This window comes from Heloderma suspectum, chromosome 3, assembly GCF_057233095.1.
Source record: "Heloderma suspectum isolate Gila_16-S chromosome 3, 16-S_ref, whole genome shotgun sequence".
Classification (NCBI taxonomy): Eukaryota; Metazoa; Chordata; class Lepidosauria; order Squamata; family Helodermatidae; genus Heloderma; species Heloderma suspectum.
This window is the reverse complement of record NC_139460.1, coordinates 121507283-121534608: the sequence shown is the minus strand read 5'-3', so window position 1 is coordinate 121534608 and position 27326 is coordinate 121507283. Positions and strand designations below refer to the sequence as shown.

The 27326-nt window shown below is 45.9% G+C and overlaps 1 protein-coding gene across 2 annotated transcripts in view; it reads right to left on the bottom strand.

The window, feature by feature from the left end:
• The window catches only part of OCA2 (OCA2 melanosomal transmembrane protein), a 287533-nt gene that overhangs the window by 163695 nt on the left and 96512 nt on the right, over positions 1–27326 (bottom strand). For both annotated transcript variants that reach the window (XM_084841774.1, XM_084841775.1), the window contains exons 9-12: positions 16681–16752; positions 12827–12892; positions 4007–4063; positions 1700–1824 (exon numbers count right to left, since the gene is read on the bottom strand). In XM_084841774.1, the coding sequence (XP_084697900.1) occupies positions 1700–1824; positions 4007–4063; positions 12827–12892; positions 16681–16752 (320 nt within the window). The remainder of the gene's footprint in view (positions 1–1699; positions 1825–4006; positions 4064–12826; positions 12893–16680; positions 16753–27326) is intronic.

Genomic DNA, 27326 nt, shown 5'->3' with positions numbered 1-27326 from the left:
AACAGGGTCGCACTCCCCCTGTCCCTCTCCCGGCAGAGGTCATCCCACAGGGCAACCAAGGCAGTTTCCATTCCAAAAACAGGCCTGAAGCCCGATTGAAATGGATCTAGATAATCCGTTTCATTCAACAGTGCCTGGAGCTGTCCTACAACCACCCGCTCAAGCACCTTGCCCAGGAAGGGGATGTTGGCCACTGGCCTATAATTGTTAACATCCTCTGGGTCCAGGTTAGGCTTTTTCAGGAGTGGTCTAATTACCGCCTCTTTTAAAGCGGCAGGTGCATGTAACCATTTTCTCCAGCACTGTTTTTCTGATGAAAATGGCCCCTCCAGGCAGCTAACAGGGCAAATGACAGCTCTGGAGAAAGATGATTTTCATCCAGAAAACAGTGCTGGGGAAAAGGCTCAACAACACTACAAGCAAGAAGGATCTTGGAATTGTTGTCGATCACAAGCTGAATATGAGCCAACAATGTGATGTGGCTGCAAAAAAGGCCAATGCTCTTTTGGGCTGCATTAATAGAAACATAGCTTCCAAATCCCGGGAAGTACTAGTTCCCCTCTACTCAGCACTGGTTAGGCCTCATCTGGAGTACTGTGTCCAGTTCTGGGCACCACACTTTAAGAACGATGCAGACAAACTGGAGAGGGTTCAGAGGAGGGCAACAAAGATGATCAGGGGACTGGAAACAAAGCCCTATGAAGAGAGACTGAAAGAACCGGGCATGTTTAGCCTTGAGAAGAGAAGACTGAGGCGAGATATGATAGCACTCTTCAAGTACTTGAAAGGTTGTCACAGAGAAGAAGGCCAGGATCTCTTCTTGATCATCCCAGAGTGCAGGACACAGAATAATGGGCTCAAGTTACAGGAAGCCAGATTCCGGCTGAACATCAGGAAAAACTTCCTGACTGTAAGAGCAATACGACAATGGAACCAATTACCTGGGGAGGTGGTGGGCTCTCCCACACTGGAGGCCTTCAAGACGAGGCTGGACAGTCATTTGTCAGGGATGCTCTGACTTGGATTCCTGCATTGAGCAGGGGGTTGGACTCGATGGCCTTGTAGGCCCCTTCCAACCCTACTATTCTATGATTCTATGAAGTACTACTGCTTCATCCCCCAGGGCTATGCTCCTGATTCTGGGGGCCCTCACAGCTGGCATTTCCATCATCTCATCTCCTTTGGCCCTGAGGCTGTTATCATTCCCTCTATTTCTGAAGTCCATTGGTGAATGTAGATCTTTATGTAGTGGTAACAGCACCATCCACACACAAGAGGGAGGCATCTGTAGGTTTGGGGGAACTCCAAGGTTTACCGAAGTAGAAAATACAGAGGCACAAAACCAGCCTAAGAAGGAGTGAGCATGCTCAGTGGCCACAGAATGCTGACTGACTGTTGGAGAGGGAATGGAAAACTGGGTGGGAGGATGAACAGAATGGAGTATTGTGGAGGAGGGCACGGCTGGCAGACTGGACCACTGAACAGCAGCACTCAATAATGCCGATTCCATTTATATTTTATTGCAGGTCCCACTTGTATTCTTATTATTATTTCCTATTTTGCATCTGTTATACATTTATGTTTGTTGGTTTGTTTGTGAGATCAACTTTGACCTTCCTGCCCAGAGGGGAGAGCAGAATACAAATGTAACACAATAAATAATATAAGATAAAACATTCTGTAACGAAGTGAACAGTACCTTATGGTTACTGGAGTAAAGAGGAGCATAGTAGTAACATTGTCCAAAAAGGCTGAGAGAATTGCAGCAATAAGACAAAGAATTATAATCATGGCCCACACTCTGCCTCGAGAGAGTCTGTAAGCCTAATGAACAGAGACACACAGAAAAGGTAATGAAATTGGTAAAGATGATGAACAAGATGGTTAACAACGTCACAGCACTTGATGAGCAATTTAATGTGGGGCACCACTTCAAATCAAGGGACCTATTCAGTATTCTGACTATTTAATGAGATTTATTAATTCGGCAAGGGACTTCTGACAGTTTCTCAAGATGGTTGGGGATGGGGGGAACCTTACAAATCTAAGCACATACATTTCTGAAGACAATAGCTAGTGTTATCATGCAGTCTGTCCCCAGTGGGCTACAACTTAGCTACAGGTTTGCCTGGAGGCTCAGGAGGAAGTTTTACTCCATTCCAAATAAAAGCAGGAAACTTAGAACACCAACACCCTTGGCATCTCTCTCCGTTTGTAATTTTTCTGAGATGGGGTCAAGTTTCACCTATACTTCCCATTGTTCTCACCAAATAATTCAGGCTTGTCTTGTTATTCTCTGCATAAGATCTTTTTTGGGGAAAGTACCTATTATCAGAGTTTAGGTGTAAATACAGTTAGGAATGGTTCACAGCAGCCTGGTTCAGATGTAACAGTAAACAATGGTTTCTTATTATGTGCATGAGCCTTGGGCTCACAGACTCCTTTCTCCTCATTTAGTATGGTTGTGAAGGGGAGATTAAAAATATTCACTTCCAGTTTCAATTAACCACAGTTTAGTAGTGCTGCGGAACCCTCCATCATGATTATTCTTAATTATGGCTAATTAAAAGAAGCCGGGTTCATAATCATGGTTTGAAGTTGGCTTGTTTCAACTAACCATAGTTGACTAATCGCAGGTTGCCTGAGTTCGGACATAATACTAAGCCGTGATTAGTCTAAAGCCAGAGAAGGATTGGGGAGGAGGTGCCCGCAAGCCTGAAGATTGCCTAGGCTTGTGCTCATATCGATAAACCAATGTTAAGTTTCTTCTATGTGCAAGCAGCTACACCTGCTCCTAAACCATGCTATACTGTATACTTGCAATTGCATAGAATTTTTTTTTCACTTTACGTAAAAATATTTAGACCACCTAACTAACAAGACTAGCTATCCAAGCAGCCCAAAAATGCTAGTGTGAGAGGTAGCCACAGGTATTCCCATGACTGCAGTGGCTAGAAAAAGTACAGGTGAGATCTCAGGAATAATTATCTGCTCTCTCTGTGTACAGCCTGGTTCATCCTCTAGCATTATGTCTGCTCACATGTTAGGAGATCTGGCCGTATGAACAGAACACAATAGAACTACATGAAGCCAGTATGCCTATTTGAAAATTATGAGGATACTGACTGAGGCATAATTCCTGAAACTGACTGCAGGCCACTGTACAGGCCACACAGTAGTAAACATCCACCATTTCAGCCAATATATGAAGCAGTCCTCTAAGGGCTAAACTACATCCTACATCAGATGTGTAGTGTTTAAGTCAGGCGTGCCAAAAATGCACCCACCAACCCATTTCTGGTGACCCACCAGATCATCACCTCCTATGTCTGTGTGTGTCTCTCCCACCCCAGTGTGTGTGTGTGTGTCTCCCCACCCCAGTGCATGTGTGTGTGCATGTGTGTGTGCGTGTGTGTGTGTGTGTGTGCGCGCATCCTCTGGGCATCCCAGGAAAACCGGATTTTGCTCTCAGGGCCAAAAAGGTTGTGCACCCCTGGTTTAGGTGATCCTATCGTCTTCTTTTCTTCAGTGTAAGTGTGTAGGGCCCCAATCCAGATTGGGATCACACACACTTACACTAAAGTTTTTTTTAAAAGTTAGCATCAGCTATATGCTATGCATTTAATGTATCATGTAGTTTAGCCCTGAGTCCTACTGATATTACGGCATTTAAGTGCTAATAATTTCAACAAGGTTTACGAGAGTCTAACCTGAGGAATGTACCCAGAGTCTTTACCTATCACTTATAAAATAATTTCTGTAAAAGCTTCATCTATCAGTTAATTACACGATCAGCACTATCATTTTTAATTTATTTATTTTTCATTTGAGAAACGGCAGTCAGAAATGCTCAGAGCACAAAGCAGCTAATTAACCTGAAAGACTCAAACATGTTTTTATTTATTCAATATAATACAGATGCCAAACTATTTTTAAACTCTGGTGTTAAATAGGATAGAAATGCTGCTATTTAAGAAAAAAGAACAAAGAACAAAAACAGACTTACCTTCACTGCACAGTAATCAAAAAATCCAGTTTCGGAGAAGATGGCAACTAAAAGCATCTATGGGGGAAGTTTTTAAAAGAGCTGTTTTTCAATGAGTGGATTTATTTTTAATAAGTAAATAATCCTCTATCCCCCTTTACCCCCCCCCCATCTTTTGAAAAATCCTTCAGATCAACATTCAGAATGTCAGTTTTTTTTCTCCTTACTGAGCAATTGTCATTAGATGTACTCCTGAGCAGAAATTAAAAACTCTTCTGCAGTTTTTAAGGAAATATCTCTATTTTGGATCACTCATATTGATGTGACAGTCAGTAGGGGTGCGCATCTACTTTAGAGAAAGCCTGAATACTGAACTGAAGCATCCGGTTTTGGAGATGTTTGGACTGCCTCCAAAGCAAAGTGGCTCGTGTCCAAAGTGGTCCAAAGCAAATGAGGCTGTTTCCAAAGCTTCAGACCCACTTCGGAGGGTGATTAGTTTCAGAGTTGTGTAAGCCCCAAATTGATGCAAGTTTGAGCCTCCCATAGGCAAGTTCTCCACCAAAGGAAAACATCAGGCATCGGGGAGGGGGTGAGGAGTGTAGTTTTGTGACTTACAGCTATGTTTCTACAAAAATTTCATTTCAGTTCACAAATCATCTGAACTTGCCCAGTTCGCAACCCCAAATGCAAACGTGAATGGGAGCACATTAAAAAAAAAAACTCACACATTCCCAAACTTGCAAGTGCATTCAAAAACATTTTTTTAAAAGCACTTCAACATGTGCATTTTTAAAAAAAATATGCATTTGCGTGCTTTAAGCAATGGTGGAAGGGTGCACTTTTTTAAAATGTGAACAGAAATGTGCATTGTTCCCTTTCCCTATTTGAATGAACTGAAAAATATATCACAAACAAAAATAGGACTGAACTGAACCAAGCTTTGAGGTGAAGTTCGGAGAATTTTGGCAGCCTCAAACAGTCCTCGTGTGGCGCAGAGTGGTAGGCGGCAGTATTGCAACCGAAACTCTCCCCACGACCTGAGTTTGATCCCAGCAGAAGCTGGGTCCCGGGTAGCCGGCTCAGGTTGACTCATCCTTCCAGCCTTCCAAGGTCGGTAAAATGAGTACCCAGCTTGCTGGGGGAAAGGTAGTCATGACTGGGGAAGGCAATGGCAAACCACCCCGCCATAGTCTGCCATGAAAACGCCAGCAGAAGCGGCGTCGCTCTAGGAGTCAGCAATGATTCGGTGCTTGCACAGGAGGAACCTTTCCCTTCCAAACAGTCCAGGTTCTCCTATCCCTACAGCTCTAGCTTCCAACTAGGGAATGACTGTACCAGGAGGGTGTCTCCATGAGCGATTTACTGCGAGGTTACTATATTCAGACATCATTCGGGGCACATGACATCGTGGCCATCTTGCAGCCACCCTGGAGTTTCACGCCAAAAAACCAGTTCTTATGAGACTACTTTTAGTCTGATTGTTTTCCTTAATTCAGCTTGTCTGTTCTTCTATTGTGGTGTGCACATCCTCTGCATGATTTCCCTGCCCAGGGGTGCATCTTTCACAAGGCCATGACCTCAGTGAACCTGGTCAAGGGGTGTTTCCCCAATGTTTTCCCCGCCTGTGTTTCCCCGATGTTTCCGCCATTTCAGGGCTGGCTGTCAGAGTCCTGAGCTACTTCATGTCATTTACTTCACCTTGCCGACCACTAAAATCTGGTGGCCAGTGCTGCAAATTAGAGGAGTGCTCCAGGCAGCCTCTAACATTTTTTTAAATAATAATGCATTAAAGCAAAATAACACTTTTGTCCAGCAATACCTACACCCCCTAGCTCACCATCACGCATTTACCAGCAAGTCCTATAGCCCCTATCTCACTATTGTGCAATTGTGCGATAGTGAGAAAGGGGAGGGAAAGAAAGAAAAACAAAATAGGTTGGGGAGAAGGTGTCTCCTCAGAAGTAACTCCCATTGTGGTCAATCAGGCTTGTTCGCTAAATATCGATGCTGCATTTCTTTACTGTTTGCTTTGTTGCTGTAAGGGAGTAATTAATGCAAAGCTTCAAAGCTTCCCATTATGGAAGCTTCAAGGAAAGGAGACAGGGGGACAGGGCCTGGAGAGGGGAGCCTCTCTTATTGCTTGAGCAGCCCCTGCCAGTCTGATGACATTCACTCCAACCCCCCACCCCCACCCCACCTGGAAGTGTGTTCCTGTGAAACAACTTAGAATGGTGTGGTGCATTCTGTCAGGAGCGCCCTAGCTGCCTCTTGCAGTCCCCTCCAATAGCCAACTCAGGACACAGACGACGAGGATTCTTTCCAAGGCTTTATTTCTTTATTACTTTATGACTCTTACAGATACTAATCACTAGCAACTAAGCAAGGAACTGCACTGGGGATAGATAGCAGAGTAGCCTAAGCTCCAGGTAAGGCAGTTGGTCCCTGTTTGAGGGAGAACCGTGGGAAGACTCTGAACTTATGGGCTAGGGAGAGATCCTCCCTCTTTCCCTTGGGTCCTCAGGACGCAACTGTTGTTTGAGCGCCAAACGAGCAGAGCGCCTCCTTTTGGCGCCCCCCATCTGTCACCGCTCCCTGCGTCTGTGCCGAGTGTCCAGCAAGCCCCCCTCCAGTGCTCTCTCACTGCCAGGGTCACTATCTCTCTCAGTAATGCTGGCAGGAGGAATCTCTGCCAGCTGCTGTGCTTGTGAGAGATGAGCGAGCTCCTCTCCCCGGATTGCTGTTCTTCCTGCTCTGGGGCTCTATGGGCTCAGTTTCCACCCTGACATCATCCCTGCTCCCATGAGGCCCCCCCTCGTGCTCCTCCCCTGGAGTCCCAGGTTTGTGGGGGTACAGCTGGTGGAAATGGCTCAGCAGCAACAGAGCATGCACATTTTCCGTGGGTTCCCAGGATCGCTCATCTGGCCCATACCCCCTCCAGTCCACCAGATATTGCAGGTGGCCATGAGAAAGGCGGGAGTCCAGAATCTCCGTGACCTCAAACTCCTCCTCCCCCTCTACACCAGCACTGGTGGTGGGGGGGAGCCAGCCGAGCGATGAGGGTCACCAGAAAACAGGGGGGACAGCACGGACCGATGAAAAAAAGGATGGATCTTCATGGAGGGGGGGAGAGCCAGGCGAAAAGCAACAGGGTTAATCTGGGCCATAATCTGGAAAGGCCCCGTGCAACGAGGTGCGAGCTACTTTGCGGGTGAATGAGAGGGGAGGTATTGAGTGGACAACCAAAGTACAGAGACGGACCTGGCTGGTGCCGCTGGTCCGCAGAGGCCTTGCAGGCTGTCTTGGCTTGCTCGAGGGAGTCCCGTAAGAGGTGGTGTACCGCTCGCAACTCCTCTAAAAACTCATGGGCCGCCGCCACCGAAGAGGGAGGTAGGGTGGACAGGAAAACCTTGGGGTGGTAACCAAAATTGGCCCCCCCAAAAAATGGAGTTTGGCTTTCACATGGCAAATCTTAAGGTGGAACTGGGGTGGGGGGGAAGCGACCATCTAATCTGCTGCTGGTTTAAGGCACAGGCTGTCTGAAGATGTTCCAGGTTGCGATGGTCCATTCTAACTTCGACTGGGTGCTGTGCCCCCTCCAGAAGATGATGCCAGGTCTCCAAAGCAGACTTGATGGCCAACAGTTCCTTCTCCCAGATGGTATAATTCCTCTCAGACATGTTCAGCTTCCTGGAGTGGTAGGCACAGGGTTGCAACCCACCACCCGTCCGATCTGGCTGAAAAAGCACAGCCCCCACCGCAAAGTCAGAGGCATCAGTTTGCACTACAAAAGGCTTCCTCGGGTCCAGATGTACCCGGATCAGCTCAGAACTAAAAAGCTTCTTAAGTTCCTCGAAAGCCTGTTGGGCAGATGCCGTCCAATGAAAAGGAGATTTCCTGCCCTTAAGGAGGTCCATGAGAGGAGTTGTCAGCCAAGCAAAGCTGGGCAGGAACTTTCTGTAAAAATTAGCAAACCCCAGAAAATGTTGCAAGTCCTTCTTGGTGGATGGAGCCTGCCAGGAGAGGACAGCCTGGACCGTTGCAGGATCCATCCTGATACCGTCAGCTGAGATAATGTAGCCAAGATAGTCCAAAGAGGTTAGGTCAAACGCACATTTCTCCAGCTTGGCATAAAGATGGTGCTTGTGGAGGCGCTGGAGGACGGTGGAGACATGGTGCTGATGGGTGTGGGGGTCCTCAGAAAATATAAGTAAATCATCGAGATAAACAATGAGGAAAGTGTCCAAATAGTCCCAGAAGATGGCATTCATATAGGGATGTACGAATCCCTTACCTTGTTCCGGTGGCGGCGTCTGCTGGAGGGGGGGAGGCGCTCTGTCCCTCCCCCCAGAATCCTCAACGGGGGGGAGGCGATCCGGTCCTCCCCTCGGAATCCTCAATGGCCGGCTTTGCTCCGTGACAGCTCCGCGGAGCAGCCGGCCAGGCCAGGGCCATCCGCAGCTGGATTTCCAGCCGCAGACTGGCTGCTGGGTTAAAAAAAAAAAAAAAGCGTACGCAAATGGCGGCGGCTACGGCGGCCACCATTTGCATTCCTTATTTTTCGCCGTCTTAGTCTACGTAAATATTTACATAGGATGTTACAGCAAAAATAAAGGGGAATGCAAATAGCGTAGTGGGCGCTATTTGCATCCCTTTTTGATTCGCCGTTTTAGCCTACATAAATATTTACGTAGGCTAAAATGGCGAATCAAAAAGGGATGCAAACAGCGCCCACTACACTATTTGCGTTCCCCTTTATTTTCGCTGTAATAGTCTACGTAAATATTTACGTAGACTAAGACGGCAAAAAATAAGGAACGCAAATGGCGGCGGTCGTAGCCACTGCCATTTGCATATGCGTTTGTTTTTTTTAAAACTGGGACGTGATAGGCTACATAAGTCTTTATGTAGCCTATCATGTCTCTGTAAAAAAAAAAGAAAATCCAAACGACCAGACTGCAAATGGCGGCGGCGGCAGCCAGTCAGAAGACCAGCCGCCGCCGCCAAAGTCACCACCGGAGCCGCTGCCGCCCAGAACATCCACCCCAGGTAAGTCTCATCCCGGGGGGGATCCGCAGGGTGGCGGGGGGGTGGCAGGCCGTTCCGTCACGGATTTCAGGGGGCCTAATGCACTGGCATTTGGCCTCACTGAGATCCGTGGCGGAATTCTCCGCCATCCCTACATAAAACACGAAAACGTGGGCTGGTGCAAGTGAGCCCAAACGGCATCACTAGGTATTCATATGCTCCGTACCAGGTGCCAAAACAGGTCTTCCACTCATCCCCTTCCCGGATGCAAATCAGATTGTAGGCGCCACGCAGGTCCAAATTTGTGAAAATCTTGGCTTGCCCCAGGTGCTCCAGCATCTCCGATATGAGGGGGAGGGGTACTTGTCGGGGATCGAGACCAAATTCAATGCTCGGAAGTCATGCACTGGGCGGAGTTCTCCCAATTTTTTGTACACAAACACGGTAGGGGCGCAGACGGGGGAGGAGGAGGGGCGAACGAAGCTACAGCTGAGGTTTGTGTCCAAAACCTCTCGCAGAGCTCGAAGTTCTGGCTCCAACATCAAATACAGCCGGCCGGTGGGGATGGTTGCCCCAGGAATGAGGTTAATGGCACAGTCAAAAGGGTGGTGAGGGGGGGGCTGGTCGGCCTCCTTCTTGCCAAAAACATCCCGAAAAGCCGCATACTTCTCTGGGAGGGCCATGGTAGCTGAAGAACTGCCAGAAGCAGATGAGGAGGGGGAGGAAAGGGTTAAGGCCTGGGCTGGGACTGGTGCCTCGGTTGGGAGGCAATGCTCCCGGCAGTAGGGAGACGAGAACTCCACTTGCTGAAGCCCCCAAGAAATCTGAGGATTATGCTTAGAGAGCCAGGAAACACCCAGTACGATGGGATATTCGGGAACCTTGGCCAAATGAAACAATCTGCTCAACATGGGACTGGACGTGCAGAGTGAGCGGAGCTGTAATCTGGGTCACCGCGCCCAAAGAAAGAGGATGCCCATCGATGGTCTCCACTGCCAAGGGGGCAGGAAGAGGCAGGGTAGGAATCTTGTGGAGATGAGCAAATGTTTCATCCATGAAACTGGTCATAGCCCCAGAGTCCACTAAAGCTAAGGCCTCTACCCCACTCCACTGGGAGGAGCTGAGGTGAACATGCAATAGCAGATGGGAGGGTGGGGGGGTTGCGGAAGGCACCCACCTGGTGGGGAACCGACCCTCACACTGGAGACCTCCAACAGGCTTGGGGGGCAGCCTAGTCAGGCTTGGGGGCAAGGAGGAGGAGGAGGAAGGAGAGGAGGAGGAGGCAGTGGGGCTGCAGGTCTGGCATGGCAGGTTTTGGTGAAATGTCCCAGCTTTCCGCACTGAAAGCATTGGCGCTCTGCGCACCGCTGCTCTAGTTCCTCCAGCAACAGTGGGGCTTGGGTAGCTCCCAGCTGCATCGCAGTCTCCTCCACCCCCACCACAGGGGCGGGAGGTAGGGGAGGGGGCAGGAAATGTGGGGGAATGGGAGGAGGGAATTCTCAGCCCCTGGCGCCCCACCGGGTCTGCCGGTTCCCCTCCAGCCGCTAGAGGCAGGTCTGGATGAGGTCCTCCAAAGTAGGCAGGCTAGGCATGCATGCCAACTCATCCAAGATCTTGTCGTTCAAACCGTCCAAAAACTGAGCCACCAGCGCAGCATCATTCCATTGTAAATCCTGCATCAGCAAGTGAAAAGTTGTCGCGTAGCTGGAAACTGAGTCCTTGCCCTGACTGAGGTGGCGAATCTGGCCATTGCTGTCATGAAACCTTGATATTCCCGAGCAGGGGGTCATTTGCGAGAAGAAGTCCCGAAGCCCATTTAGCTGCCACGCCTGAAAGTAGGTTAATGATAAAGCCCACACGAACATGTTCTGTCAGGAAATCTTCAGGCCGAAGGTGCATGTACAGCTCCGATTGGGCACGGAAAATCTGAAAAAGTCCTTTCTCACCAGAAAACTTCTCTGGCAGAGCCACAGGGCACTTGCGGCGGGGGGGTATCAGGGGTGGTGGGGGTTGAGCCACAGCTTGCAGAGCCTGTACGGCAGTCGTCAGTTGAGCCACTTGATCACAAAGAGCCTGGTTCTCTTGAGCGAGAACTTGCACCACCGGGTCCATGGCAGCCTCCAGAAGCAGTAGGAGCAGAGGGAAAAAAAAGTGGAACAGGGACCAAGCTGTCAGGAGCGTCCTAGCTGCCTCTTGCAGTCCCCTCCAATAGCCAACTCAGGACACAGACGAGAGACAACAATGATTCTTTCCAAGGCTTTATTCCTTTATTCCTTTATGACACTTACCGATACTAATCACTAGCGACTAAGCAAGGAACTGCACTGGGGATAGATAGCAGAATAGCCTAAGCTCCAGGTAAGGCAGTTGGTCCCCATTTGAAGGAGAACCGCAGGAAGACTCTGAACTTATGGGCTATGGAGAGATCCTCCCTCTTGGGTCCTCAGGACCCTTGGGTCCTCAGGACACGACCGTTGTTTGAGCACCAAACAAGCGGAGCACCTCCTTTCAGCGCCCTCCATCTGTCGCCACTCCCTGCATCTGTGCCGAACGTCCAGCAAGCCCTGCTCCAGGGCTCTCTCACTGCCAGGGTCACTATCTATCCCAGGAATGCTGGCAGGAGGAATCTCTGCCAGCTGCTATGCTTGTGAGAGATAAGCGAGCTCCTCTCCCACGGATTGCTGTTCTTCCTCAGAATCAGAACTGCTCTGAGGCTCTATGGGCTCAGTTTCCACCCTGACACATTCATTTATGCAGCCCTGCATGGACCAAAGCTGGTGCCTTGAAAAATTTGGGCAAGCCACCATTTGCTTCTCCTTCCATTGTCATGGAGACACCCCCCTGGGCTCTCCAGTTTTTACTTCTAATCACAGTGCTTTCGGGAGGAATGTAGAAAGGCAGAGGTGGCAGAGATGTTGTGATCAACCCCTGCCCCATAGGTATTTGTCTGAAAGTTGGCAGGCTTTGTGCCATCAGAAGAGGCCAGAAGAGTTTGTAGTGCCTGCAAACTACATCTGATTTGTTGATTTCCCCATTATAGTCAAAAGGAAGACATCCCAAGTTCTGGATTTTCCAGAGTGAGGCAGTGCTTCAGTTCTGCCCTGAAATGTAATGTCTGAAGAATCCACACAAAACCCTGAAATTGGTTCCAAAGCTAATGCCTTTTTCCATGCACACACCTAATAGACAGTACAAGCAAAATAATGGATACTTCTAAATGGGGGGCTCCTAGCACTACCAGTCAGAAGGCACTGTGCAACTATCCTGCCTTTCCTTCCATAACTGTTTGTTTTTCTGGTAAGAAAAAAGATGGAAGAAGTGATGGGAAACAAGGGAAGTTTACAAATGGATGATAATGATGACATCTGGATTCGCCATAAATTCTGTGAATGAGGCAGGTTGATTTCACAATAAAAGTGTCATCTGGAAGCACCCATAATTTCAACAGACAGGGCCATGAAATTTAGACCAAAATGGCAGCATCCTAAAGTGACGTCTCTAGCAAATTTACATGCATGTTCATCTCCTGCCACTAGTCCCAGGGCCAATGAACCCAGGGCCTAAGGGATGCACATTTTTGACAAAATGACTCAATTGGACACCTCTGAATTTGTCCAAGTTCAGTCAAGCTCCCTGTCAAGTTTTAGATGTCCCATTTTCTAAATTTCTAAACTGAAATAGCTTCATAAGGGAACGAATGTGATCATAGCCCATCCCCAAAATAGCAAATTGTAACTTTTTGCAACAATTACATTTTATATTTTTAAAACCACAGAAGGTTTAGGGCACAAGATATACATAGAAGATTTTAATTACCATTCCAAACAAAAGTGCCAGAGTTTCATAATCTATCCACGCCACTACTTTGACCAGGCTCGGCTTCTGCAATTAAAGAGTGCAATTATCATTTAATCTCATGGATCTCCTACCTAGTCATTAGCTTGGGAAATACAAACTCCATTTATTTAAAAAAAAACACTATTAAAATATACTTGGAAGGAAATTAATTAGACTTTTTGCAATGAGCCCAAAGGGGAAACTTCTCTGTTAGCTTGGTAAAACGCTGACAACTTGAAGGGCTCTTTTGCAAGGTCTCAACATTAAGCAATTTATGAGTATTATTATTTGCAACTTTATAAAAATAAATGAAAACAGGATTACTGAATGCTTTACTTGCTTTTCTGCTGACAAAATAATACCCTACAGTTTCTTTGTGTGGATAGTGTGGAAGAAGTTCAGAGAGGAACAATTTAAAATATTAAGGAACTAAGAGTCACAGGTGGAAAAGATTTGAATTTATGCTGCTTCAACAAAGATGTGTCAGATGTGTCACATACAGTGCTTAGAATAATTCTAAAATAGAATAAATAATGAGGAAGAGAATGGGGAGGAGAATAAAAACAAAAAGGGTACAGATAGTTAATCAGTATCACATTAGCTATCAGGGCTTTAACAGCTTGCAGCTAACTCCCCCAAGAGACCATTTGCTTCCATGTCCCATCATGATGCATATTAGATCATATGTCAGCGCAGGCATTCACTTGCACATGCATTAGGGCTAAATTGGAGAGGCGGATGTGGGTATGCATGTAAGTCTCGGCCTCAATGTCCCTACCTGCCATTGAGCATGAAGGTCTGAAATGGGCTTTGTAAGCATGTTCAGTCAAACACACTTACAAAGCCTTCTTCAGAACTCAACGTACAGAGTTCTTTAAGGGAGCTGGGGACACAGGGACATATGGGGGTGGTGCTTCACCCTGTCCCACTTAAGGTCTATATGTGTTCAGGTGAACACCTGCATAGACCTGGGTTTTGGTGTGCTTCTTAAGAGTGCCATCCACATGGCAAGTCCAATGGAAAATGAATACAGACACTGCCTTACAGTTGTGAAACTCTGTACCCACAGACTCTATGTGCAGATTCTATGTGTACAGCATCAAGGGTAGGCATGGTCGGGCACCTGCCAAGGGCCCACACACCAGCAGGGACCCATTAACAAGAATCCCTGGACTTGCTCCTCCTCTTCATCACTGTAACCTTCTTATTCATCCTCCTCTCACTCTGCTCCAGACAACAGTGGTGTTGAGAAGGAGGAGCAGTAGATGCCACTGTCTATTTGCTCACTGGCTCTCTGCCTGTCAAGCAAGCAAGTGGTAACAATGATGAGAAAGAGGATGAGGAGCGATAACTGCTAGTGACAATGATGGTGAGAAGGTAGACGCACCAAGGGAGGGAGCCCATTGAGGGTTTCTTGCCCAAGGGCCCTCAAAAACCTGGAGCTGTGAAGACACAGCATTATTTTTATTTTTTATTTATTATTGCATTTATATCCTGCCCTTTTTCCTCTTGCAAGGAACCCATATTCTCAATCTCCTAACCATGGGCTCATGTGCTCCCCCCACTTCCCATGTGAATTCCCCCCTCATGGGAGAATTCATGGTTTACTTCTATCATGGTTTACTTCCACCATGGTACATTATTATACCTGCATCAGTTGTAATCATGGTTCATACCGAGCATAAACAGGATTTTAAAGCAGGTTTAAAGTAAATCTTCATTACAAAGGGAACTGGTAAACACCAATGCAAATGTCATACACCTAGGGATGTCGGAGAATTTCTCCACGAATCTCCGGGTGGGCGAATGCCCCTGAAATTGGTGGAGAAACGGTCCGCCACCCCCCCGCCACCCCCCGGAATGGGAGTTACCTTTGGCGATTGTCCCTGGCGCTGGCGGCTCCCAGCGGCGGTTCGGCGGCAGCAGCGGTGGCGGCCGGTCTTCCAACCGGCTGCCGCCACCGCCATTTCCCAGTAAAAAACAACAACAACAACAACAAGCGTGATAGGTTACATAAAGATTTACGTAGCCTATCACGGCTAGATTTTCAAAAAACACCGTGATAGGCTATGTAAATCCTTATGTAGCCTATCACGGCTGACTTGGGGGGGGAAGCGCATACGCAAATGGCGGCGCCCATGGGCGCCGCCATTTGCGTTCCTTATTTGGGCACGTGTAGTCTACGTAAACATTTACGTAGACTACGGTGAAAATAAGGGCAATGCTATTTGCGTTGCCCTTATTTTTGCCGTAGTCTACGTAAATGTTTACGTAGACTACACGTGCCCAAATAAGGAACACAAATGGCAGCACCCATGGGCGCCGCCATTTGCATATGTGCTTTTTTTTTCCCCCCAAAGTCAGCCGTGATAGGCTACGTAAGGATTTATGTAGCCTATCACGGCTGACTACAGGGACGCAAACGGCAGCGGCTACGGCTGCCGCCATTTGCGTCCTGGCAGGAGGCGAGATTCGTGGCCGGAGAGACGGGGTGCCTCCCCCCCAGCCAGAATTTCAGCCGGAGGGACAGGTTGCCTCCCCCCCGGCCAGAATTTCAGTGGGGAGGGATGGGGCGCCTCCGACCCCACCCAGAATTTCAGGGGGAGGAACGGAGCGCCTCCCCCCCACCGCGAAGCAAGCTGCGGGATAAGGTAAGGGACTTTCGTCCATCCCTACATACACCATGAAGAAAGCAAACCATGGAAAGGAAGGTAGGTTTTGCATGAATGCCAATCCACAGCATTTTCTATTCTCCTAAGCAGGAGACTAGGAACATTATGCTTGCACCAAGCCTTAGTGATTCACCAAAGCCCAACCTGAGGCATCTATCCAAGGTAAGTATTTTTTTGTCTTAGTTTTCAGAGCTAGAAGAAGCTTGTCTTATTATTCTTAGTCTTAGAATCAAGAAAAAGACAATTGCATTACATCAAATTGTGTGAAAACAGTCTTAGCCTCTGCAGTCATGATAACTGTTCTCTTCAATGACTCTGCAAGGAAGAGCCAAAGTATTGGTCGTATTTACTAAGATTTCCCTGGGCAGAGTTTGTATATTCATCAGTGGCTTTCCAAATATTGCAGTATTTTTGCCCCTAATCTGAATAATCCACATTAAAAACTCCCCTATTTATTTATTTTTTAAATACTTTGCAAGGTTAACTGATGAAATGACACCATCACCAAACTCCCAGCTTAGGGACCCCAGAAGAAGGGGACAAAGGGGCCTTTGATTGTTCTGGGGCTGCTGAGCACCCCACCCCACCCAAGATGGTCAGGCAAAAATGTCTGCTGTTGTAGTCAAGTCCAATTGATAAAGAAGTGAGAGAGGTGCAGCCAATTTTCTAGGACCCAGCAAACAACTGCACCATCTTGCTGACTGTGTGTATTGGCCCCAAATCTTTCATGTGGAAGGAGGAGCCAAGCTGAGCTAATGCGTGGAGAGACAGGGGGAGAGGGAGGGAGACAGAATTGAGGGTGAGAGTGAAGAGGCTGAGCCCTGAACAGGGAGCTTCTAGTTCTACCACTCTACAATATTCACAGACTGTGACTTTTCAGTCCAGTTGGGATCTCTTTTGAATTGAACTTTAATTTAAGATTGGACCACCACTACACATACCTTAAAAATATTTCCAGTGTCCCTGGCCTGGATAACACATGCATACACACCTACAAATCCTTTTCACCTATAAGTGCCTCCAGTGAATTGTCAGTTTGACTATAGAGACTTTTCTGAAACGCCCACAGACTGCTGCATGTCATCATGGCAAGGCCGCATGTGATTTTAGAAATCTGCATACAGAAAGTGTGTAAAATGAACATGAGATGTTGCTACTTACATCACCAATCACAGCTAAGGCAGCTAAGGCAGCCAGGGAGCCCAGCATCGCTGCTAATGTTCTGTGAACAATCTGGAACAAACGGAGTTACCAGTCCTGTTAGAGATCTTCTTTGTCTAAAGACCAATTGTTAAACCACTCTTGCTTTTTTTTCCCCGTCTCCCATCTCCCTCAATCTGTTCTTCAGGATGATGTAAAGATCTGCTCATATCTTCCCTCCTTGGTTCTTGGACCTCTGTCAAATCAATACAGCAAAAGAGCAGGCTGCTTACAGAGATTAGAGGTATTCAAAGCAAATACCAACACATACCTATATGAGGTGCCTATCATTTTGTGAGTTTGACATTCCTTTCTATTAACATTTATATCACATTCAAGATGCCTGCTGAACCCACAAGAGCCTTATTTAGCCTCTGGAGAAATGATAGCTTAAGTATTCCCACACCTCCATTGATTGGACAGAGGTAAACTTAAATACACACAGTATACACAAGGAAAAGTTCATTACTCAAAACAAAACAAAAACCACCCATGAACATAGCAAGACAATGGCCATATTATCCAGCTATAGCAGTAATGGATGATGATGATAAAGGGCCTGGAAGAATTCTGTGCTGGACCTATTTAAAGCCTAAAATTATACAAACGTGGTGGTTCGATACACCAGGCTTTATTGTACTGGATGGGATGGACATTAAAAAACATTGTTTGAAGTGTATGTCCCCTTACCCTTTTTCAAAGTAAATCTGAAAGAGGATGTGAAAGACATTCCACTCTATATGGAAGATGAAGATTTGGAAAAGCCCAAATTCCAGTTAAGGAATTGCACCTATACTGGTACTAGTTAGGGGAAAGATTATGGTTCCATTCAGATGTCACAGTTCTGCTCTTCCAAACCATGGTTTAGAGGATTGGGAATATTCGCTGTGTTCCTGTACTCTCTCCTTCTGCCTCCCATTCTCTTCTCTCCATACAAATTCAGCTTAATGGAATACTTTTCACTTTGATCAAACCGCAGTCCATCATTATGTCAGAATTGTCAAACTGTGGTTTGAGTGACCCCTCCCAACCTAGACTGCAAACTGCAGTTTGATCCTGGTTTGTAATCCTCACTGAAACCATAGTTTGTGGATTCTAGTGAAGTTATGAACTGCAGGTATGATCAAGCTTGAAGTATTTAAAACAGCTATACCCTGCTTTTCCAAAAATAATGTTCAAGGTATCTGTCACTGCAATAGTGGGAATGACTGCTAGCACAACGAGAAGCTAACATTGGATAGTGCAGCCCCAAACTAGTCAAAATTACCACTTCTGGAATGGGGCAAATCAGCGGAGCATATGGAAGGGAGCTCCACTGACTTGTCCCATTCCAGAAGTGGTAGTTTTGGCTAGTTTCCTGGGCTGTATGAGCAAGGGCTAGTTTTCCATTGCATGAGCAGTCATTCTCATTAGCACAACATGTTTAGAGCTGGTGGGGTTTAATGGGATACTGCCCATTAAATATTAATTCATTTAAACACCAGTAAATCAGTAGTAAATTATCAAACTCAGCTGACTTCTCATGGAGAGAAGGGCGTAGGGAGAAAGCTTTGCACAGGACTTATTCCCAATCCTCCAAACCATTAGAGTATTGAGAACATGATTCCTGAATGCAGCATATGAGTTGGATTTGGTTACCAATAATAAAGCACTCCTGAGCCAATTTCCTGTGCAGTGCACCTATAAAGAGGGCTTCCCAGTAGGCAGAAAAAAGAAGAGAAAATGAGATGCAAACAGCATTGTTTATAATTTAATTTTAATAACTATGAGCTGATTCAGATGTTCCAAGGACGTGGTGACAGCAGAAGCATGAGGAGGTGCTGTAACAGAGTTTTGGTGGTGTTCTCTGGCTTCCACTGAAAACACAGCGATTTTTACAAATGAACTTAAACTGTTTATTATAGTATAAAACACAGTTGAGGCCTGGAGCATCATAATAAAGTTAGCCATCTTAAATAGTAAAAACAACAGGAGTTCTTCTTCCCATGCTGCCTCTGGGAGGCAGATGGCTCCTCCTACAAATATTAATTCTTCACTCACCAAAGTATTGTGGCATGGACTTCCCCACAATAAGTTGTGTCATCTCTCCCCATGCTTCCAGGGAGATGCATGTCTGCACACTCATTCAAAGAATGTGGACATCACTTTCCTTTAGATGAAACTTGGAAGCATGGGAAGAGGGATGATCCATTTCAGTTTCTCTCAGTTTCTCATTTTTCCAGCATTCAATTTGTCCTGTCTGTTTTCCAGATCAGTTTGCAATGTATTTAAAGTCCATATGGAAATTCACATACATTTTTGTATGCATCCTCCTGATACACATATTTGTATACACATTTCCCTATCATAAATATTTTTATTTGCATTTTTGTCTAATTTTCACATTTGTGAGCATTCCCCTTATATAATGGGGAATGTGTACATTTCTTTCACTAACATACTTATTTTCATACACACTTTCCCCTAATATATGCATTTTGGTACACATTTTTTGCTTCTATATAATTGCATTGCAATATCCAGAAAAGTGCAAATAATGAAGGACAACTGTGTTCTGGTTCACTTATTGATTTGGGAACTGCAGATTCAGTAAGTTTGTACCAAAATGCAAACTAAACAAAGCTCTCCCCCTTCCCTATGTTACAAACCACATTTCCTCTCTCACAGCTTTGTTCTGATGGCTGCAACAATGTTGTTGCTAAGGTTGGATGGGAATTTTGTTCCTGTTCGCAAATTATGCAAACATGTCCCATTCACAACCCTGAGTACAGGGATTTCTCAGGATTTTTTTTTTTCAGTTTCCCAAGCTTGTGTTCATGTTTGAAACTGTGCACTTGCACAAGTGTGCACTTCCAAAAATTGACCTTTCAACCCCCAAAACGTATTTTCACATTTTAGCCTATGGGGGAAAGTGCACATTTGGGGTGCATGCTTGGAAAACTGCATTTTCAAGGGAAAAGATGCTCACATTCTGGAGCAAGAATGAGGCAAGATGAGTATCAAGGTGGAAAATGGAGAACCTCAACGAGCATGAACATCATTTATTCTCCCACCCTACTTGTTGCAGTGACTGGATAGCTCTTACACAAATGTTCCTGCCACGAATACAAAGGCAAAGGTTTTCAATGAGTTTTCATTACTGTGCCACATTTGGTAAATATTTAAGAAGAGAGTAGCAAGATGAAATATCTCAAGAAATGTTTGTAAAGGCCTCAGTGCTGACTTGATTCAGTATGTCCACAAGATCCGTTCTACAAATTGAATCATTTTTTTCTTACCATTAAGTGAGTAATTTCATTAAACGAAATGCAATTGCCAAAGGTTTAATATAATTGAAAGAATTTACTGTTATCACTGAATCACCTTCAAATGAATTAGCAATACTTAAAATATTACTCAGAGGAACGTATCATTTCACAAAAGCTCATTCACTGCTAATTTCGTTAGAAAGGCTTTGGCTGAACAGAAAGTAATAAAGCAGCCTCTGTGATTGCCTCTGTTTACTTCTATCACAAGAGGGAAAAGTTTCAGAAAAGGTTTAGCTTCTGTTTCTGAAAAATAATTTGAACTGAGGCTTCAGAATTACCACATAACCAATAAATATTCCCCAGACTCCGCAAAGACAGAGAAATCCTATTCATGGGCACCAAACATATGAAGGGGCTTGTGAGGATTTGCAGGCTAGCCCACCCAATGCATGTGCTAGCCAACACATATTCAGCATCAGACTGAAGGCGGCCATATATACACATGAAGAATTACTTCCACAGCTACGGGAACCCTGTGAACTCTAGTGCTCTGTGCCATATGGCTCCTGAGAGCTCCCTTACTTCCCTCCTCCTCACCAGCTGGCCTCACCAAGAGGACCACACAATTTTGTCCTAGCCAGGCGTGATGGACTAAGGTAACCATTCCCTTCATATAGTGGAGGCTGGTGGCTCTGATTTTGGTGGGGCTGAGGATCCGTTCTGGGTTTCAGTCAGAACCAGCCAGAACTCTAAAAGAACTATCCAAAGCATTGAACCCTATCCCCAAAATAGGTGCATCACCTTGGATAATCCCTTTGGAGTCCTGGCTGGTTCTGAATGAAACCCAGAATGGATTTACAGCCCCACTGAAATCAGAGCCACCAGCCTCCACTGGTGTCTTAATATGTCACATGCAGTTACGTATGCTGTTTTACTTTACTAAATTACAAGCAGGGAGGATCCTTGCCAGAATGTACATGCTCTACGTGCTGCCAGAAATGCAGCATGTAGAGAGGGAAGGCTTATCTTTTCCCTACCTGATGTGACAGAATGAAAATTGCCTGTCCCCCTGTGGCTTGAAGCCTAAGAAAAAGAGTTCCCATTGGCACCAACAGGAACTTTCTTTCTAAGCATTCTAGCTTCAGTTGAGGTGAGGGTTTTTTGCTGTGGGGAGGGAAGCGATTAGCCTTCTTTCCCCACATGCTGCATTCCCATGAAGAATCCCACTGCTGTATCTCTAATTAAATTAAGGGAAATTAATTTAAAGTATAATTGAAGTAAAAACATGGAGACATACGTATGTGCTACGTATTAAACATAATGTGTAGTTTGGCTCTTAGAACATGGGTTATGCCAACAGAAGTAAAGCAGAGGAGATCAATACGGAGAAAGGGGGAGTACTGCTGAACCCTTCCCCTCCTTCCACTTCCCCCAAATAACTGGCTCCCTAGCTTCTGTTCTCCATAATAAGAACATAAGATGAGCTATGCTGGATCAGACCAAGGGTCCATCTAGTCCAGCATTCTGTTCACACAGTGACCAACCAGCTGCCCACAGGAAACCCACAAGCAGGACTTGAGTGCAACACCACCCTCCTGCCCATCCTCCCCAGCAACTGGTGTACATAGGCATATTGCCTCTGATACTGGGGGTAGCCTATAGCCATCAGGACTAGTAGCCATTGATAGACTTCTCTTTCAGGAATTGTCTAACCCACTTTAAGGCCATCCAAATTTGGTGGCCATCACTACGTCTTGTAAATTCCATAGTTTAACTATGTGCTGATCTCCCATTAAAAGAACCTGCAGCTCAGTGATTAAGTATACACCAGCCTTTCCCAACCTCGTGTCCTCCAGATGTGTTGGAATGCAACTCCCATGAATCCCATTTAGGGAATGGCCACTGACCATGCTGGCTGGGAATTATGGGAGTTGCAGTCCAACACATCTTGGGGGCACCAGGTTGTGGAAGGCTGGTATGCACTTCATATTCATAAGGTTCCTGGGTCAATCACTGGCAACTTGAATTAAAAGGATCTAGAGAAGCAGGGCTAGAAAAGACCTTAGCCTGAGATCTTGGATTGCTGCCACCACTGTGACTAGAGCAGACAATACTGGGCCAGGTGGTCCAGTGGCCTGTTGTGATGTAAGGCATTTTCATTATGAACATATTAAGTTATCTCCCAAGTAACTAGAGCCTTTCTCTTTATATTGCTCCTTTCTCTTTATATTGGCTTTTTCACTCGTGGGGTGGGGGATCACATTTATCATCCTTATTCACAGCCACACAAGAAATAAAAACAGCTGTAGGTAAGACTGTGGCAGGGGCACCATTTAGGGAAGGGGGGTGCATCCTGACCACCGCTGCTCCAGTGCTGCACCTACATTTCTGGCCAATCACTAAAACATAGTGACTATTGTTATGAACAAGTGAAATGGGTACATGGTGTACTTTTTAAAGGCAATTAAAGAGGGGAAGGGTGATTCTGATCTGTGCTGATAACATTGCTTTAGTTTATTATAAATTGGGGGGGGGGGTAATGAAGCATGGGAAATGCTTTTAATGCACACTGCTTTTTAACCACTTCTCCAAAATTGAATTCAGCTCTTAGGCTGAAAGTGGTTCAACACCCCTAGGATAATGGGCTGTAGCATGGCAGGGGGCAGTGAGTTTCCTTTGGATGAGCATCTTCACATGAGCCACTGCACTGGATAGAACCCAGTGTAAACAGATTTGACACTCAGCACTCCTTTTCATTCCTGGAAACTACTTTTATATTTTACTTTTATATTTACCATATTGGGGGGGGGGATCATTTGAGAAAAGGTAACAGTTGCAGAAGATACATAGTGACCTATAAAATAAAAGCTGCCTTAACTTCAGAGGATCTCTGAATGGGCTCCTTCACACTGAGCTTTTATCCTGCGATTGAGATTGCTCCTTCACAGAAATTTGTGGGCTCTTTACATGACACCGTGATCATTCAAGGCGTCTCCTGCACAGAGGGAGCAATCCTATGGCCCCTAGACAGCAGCTAGATGGCCATAAGATATCTGGTTTTCCAGGAACCGACCTCAGAGCCTGTGCTCCAAGGTCAGTTCTCCAACCTCCCTGCACTTCCGCGCTGCCTCGGAGGCAGCACAGAAAAGCCCATGCTCCGCGCTCGCAAGAGGAGTGCAAAGCAGCCAAAAAGGGGCATTGCCGGAGGGCATTCCGGGGCTGGGAGGGTGGAAATGCGTCATACATCCAATGTGTCATACAGCAGCCTCCTCCCCTGCTCTTCCCTCCTACGGCTAGACAGCCACAATCGGCTGTCTAGCCCAAATGCAGGGCAGAAGTGTGGAGGGAACGATCCCCTCCGTGCTTCTCCTGCCCTGCATTGGATAGGCGGTCACGTCCAAGTTCGGAGGCGGACGCCTATCTGAATAGGATTGCGCCCTAAATGCCCTTTATTCCATTTTTAAATAGATCGCAGATAATGAGCTATCAAATTACCACATTGTGTTCCACTTCAGTTTCCTCCATGAAAAGAGTAAAAGTGGCAAGAACTCAGATACAGGGAGAAGGAGAGGGAAGGGGGAGGGGGGAAAGGAAGCACGTGTAAAGGGAATCCATTGTGATCCTGCATTTAAAACGGAAACAGAAAGTCCCATTTTAAATGCAGGATTTTAAGCTGGTTTAGAGATGCCCAATGTCTAAAAGTGAACATCTTGTATAACCTTTCACAACCACAACAAAAATCTAGAAAGGCCTAGCTGTAAGACAAATTTCTGAATTCTGTGGACAGAAATGCAACTTATCAATGATTCCTGCAGTGTTTTTATTAAAGTGTTTATTTAAAATTTTATCATAAGTCCTGTTTACCCTACAAAGAATTAATAATTAAAATTAAAGAAATGAGGAAATATGCTTTCATACACTGCATAAAGTTTCACTTTTCCAACCATGTCCAATGTATAGATGTTTGACAAAGCCAAATTTCATCCATAGTAGCATTCTAAAGCAAATGAACAGAAATGAAATCATACATACTGACTGGGATCCAGACAACACTGGCCCACACCCCCTTTTCACACATTACTTGCATGAAAGGGCAGTCTGTGTCCAAAAGAGTGGCAGGACCATGACTTTAACCAAGCCCCCAGCATTGCACAGCTCCTCCAGGAGGCAGGATATATATTTAACTAATAAATAAATAAATGTAAAGTCTACATGCAGAGGGTTCCCTGCCCCAGACATCCATGCAACAACCCAACAATCAAAAGCAGGTTGGGGTGGGGTTCAACGGGCCGTGGAAATCGCTGTAGTATATGCAGAAGCTCATGCTTTGGCCATTGTGGCTCAGCCACAAAATTATGTTTACCATCTCAAAATTCACCCATGGTTGGGCTGTCTGTGGTAACTGTTCCAGCTAGTTCTTCTTTCTTTAATCTGGCATAAAGAAACCATTTTAGACCTGTCAATGTGTTCTTGGGAATTCTTCTTTCTAAAATCCATAACGCAAAGGCCATGCCACTGGAAAATCCCTGGCGGTAAAAAATTAGTTAAGAACCAAACTGATAGTAGTTTCAACATTTAATGAATGCTTCCCAGCCAAAATCTAGAACATTCTTTTTTCTTAATGTGCTTTCAGATGATAAATGATAAATTGAATCCAACAACTTCTCCCTGCCTTTCTTTCTCCTTAACCAAGATAAATCGCCATTGAAAAAGTACTGTCAGTGATTTTAGTATAACGTTTCAAATGCACCCAAAATATAGCTTTATATAGATATAAAGCTATATCTTATCAATTGTATCTACTCAAGTATTTGTGCTTAGTGCATTGAAATATATTCTCAGGGAGGAATTCATTTTGATTTGATAACAGCAGTATTCCAGTGGTTACAGATTTAACAGTAAGATCGGCTCTTAGCATATTTTCCAGCCATAATCAAGCACTAAAATGAATTGGTGGTGATTTTTTTCTTTAGGTAGAAGACAATACAATGGTACTTTGAACAGAGATGATCTTATTTATTTGTAGGTCATTTTTCATGGCCACACCTTCACAAAGCAACATACACAATAGATAACATTCATAGAAAAACATTTGACATATCAAAATAATATAAATTACTAACCATGCTTCCATATAATAGAATCATAGAATAGTAGGGTTGGAAGGTCCCTATGAGACTATTAAATCCAGCCTCCTCCTCAGTGCAGGAATCCAAGTCAGAGCATCCCTGACAGATGGCTGTCCAGCCTCATGGGAGAGCCCACCACTTCCCTAGGTAGTTGGTTCCATTGTCGTATTGCTCTAACAGTCAGGAAGTTTTTCCTGATGTTCAGCCGGAATCTGACTTCCTGTAACTTGAGCCCATTATTCCATGTCCTGCACTCTGGGATGATCGAGAAGAGATCCTGGCCTTCCTCTCTGGGACAACCTTTCAAGTGCTTGAAGAGCACTATCATATCTCCCCTCAGTCTTCTCTTCTAAAGGCGAAGCATGCCCAGTTCTTTCAATCTCTCCTCATAGGGCTTTGTTTCCAGTCCCTGATCATCTTCATTGCCCTCCTCTGAACCTTCTCCAGTTTGTCTGCATCCATCTTAAAGTGTGGTGCCCAGAACTGGACACAGTACTCCAGATGAGGCCTAACCAGTGCTGAGTAGAGGGGAAATAGTACTTCACAGGATTTGGAAGCTATACTTCTGTTAATGCAGCCCAAAATAGCATTTGCCTTTTTTGCAGCCACATCACATTGTTGGCTCATATTCAGCTTGTGATCTACAGCAATTCCAAAATCCTTCTCGCTTGTAGTATTGTTGAGCCAGGTATCCCCCATCTTGTAACTGTGCCTTTGGTTTCTTTTTCCTAGGTGCAGAACTTGGCATTTATCCCTATTAAATGTTATTCTGTTGTTTTCTGCCCAGCGCTCCAGCCTATCAAGATCACTTTGAATTTTGTTTCTGTCTTCCAGGGTATCCTGCCCAATTGTGTGTCATCTGCAGATTTGATCAGCATTCCCTGCACCTCCTCATCCAAATCATTAATAAAAATGTTGAAGAGCACTGAGCACAGGACTGAGCTCTGCGGTACCCCACTCATTATCTCTTCCCACTTTGAGGAGATCCCATTGATAAGCACTCTTTGAGTCCATTTCTGTAGCCAACTGTGGATCCACCGGATCGTTGTTTCATCTAGCCCACTTTGAGCTAGTTTGCTCATCAGGATATCATGGGGCACTTTGTCGAAAGCTTTGCTGAAGTCGAGGTATATTATGACCACAGCATTCCCACAGTCCACAAGGGAGGTTACTTGATCAAAAAATGAGATCAGATTTGTCTGGCAGGATTTGTTCTTGACAAATCCATGTTGGTTTTGAGTAATCACTGCATTGTTTTCAAGTTAGAATTGCCCACCTGTATTAAGAGTTCAAGTTCGTTCTGTTTGTTTCCCATACTCTGAGCATTAGTATATAGACATCTAAGTCCATGTGCTTTTTAGTCTGGCTTTCTTCCTACTTGTTTTTGAAGACTATTATTGGGCGCTGTTCTCTCCAATGTGGTGCTTGAGCCTTCCTCCATTGTTGCCCCCAACGTAATGTCTCCCTCCCCTGTAGGATTCAGGTTAAAGCCCTCCTCATGAAGTTTTTCATGCTGTGGCCAAACTAGGGATGTTGGAGAATTCCGCCACAGACTCCAGTGAGGCCGGATCCCCCAGAGTCCGTGGTGGAATGGACTACCCCCCCGCCACCCCCCAAAATCCCCCCCGGAATGGACCTACCTGGTGGCGGCGGCTCCGGCAGCAAGGCCACCGCTGCGGCAGCTCCGGGTCATCTTCTAGCTGCTGCTGGGCTGCAGCCGCAAATGGCGGCCACTACGCCGGCTGTCATTTGCGCCCCTGCCAAGCTATGATAGGCTACATAAGTATCTACATAGCCTATCATGGCAAAAGGCAGGGACACAAATGGCAGCCGTTACGCCATTTGCGCCCCTGCTCTTTACTGTAATAGGCTACGTGAGGATCAACGTAGCCTATCACAGCAAAAGACGGGGACACAAATGGCATAGTGGCCGCCATTTGCATCTCTGCCTTTTGCCGTGATAGGCTACGTACATACTTATGTAGCCTATCACGGCTTGGCAGGGACGCAAATGGCGGCCAGCATAGTGGCCGCCATTTGCAGCCGCAGCCCAGCAGTGGCTGGAAGTCCAGCTGTGGCTGGCCCCAGCCGGTGGCTCCGCAGCCTTGCCGCGGAGCGGAGCCGGCAGGGCAGGATTCCGGAGGGAAGGAACGGATCTCCTCCCCCGCCACCATGGACTGCCAGCTGGAACAGAGTAAGTATTTTGCACACCCCTAGGCAAACACATTCT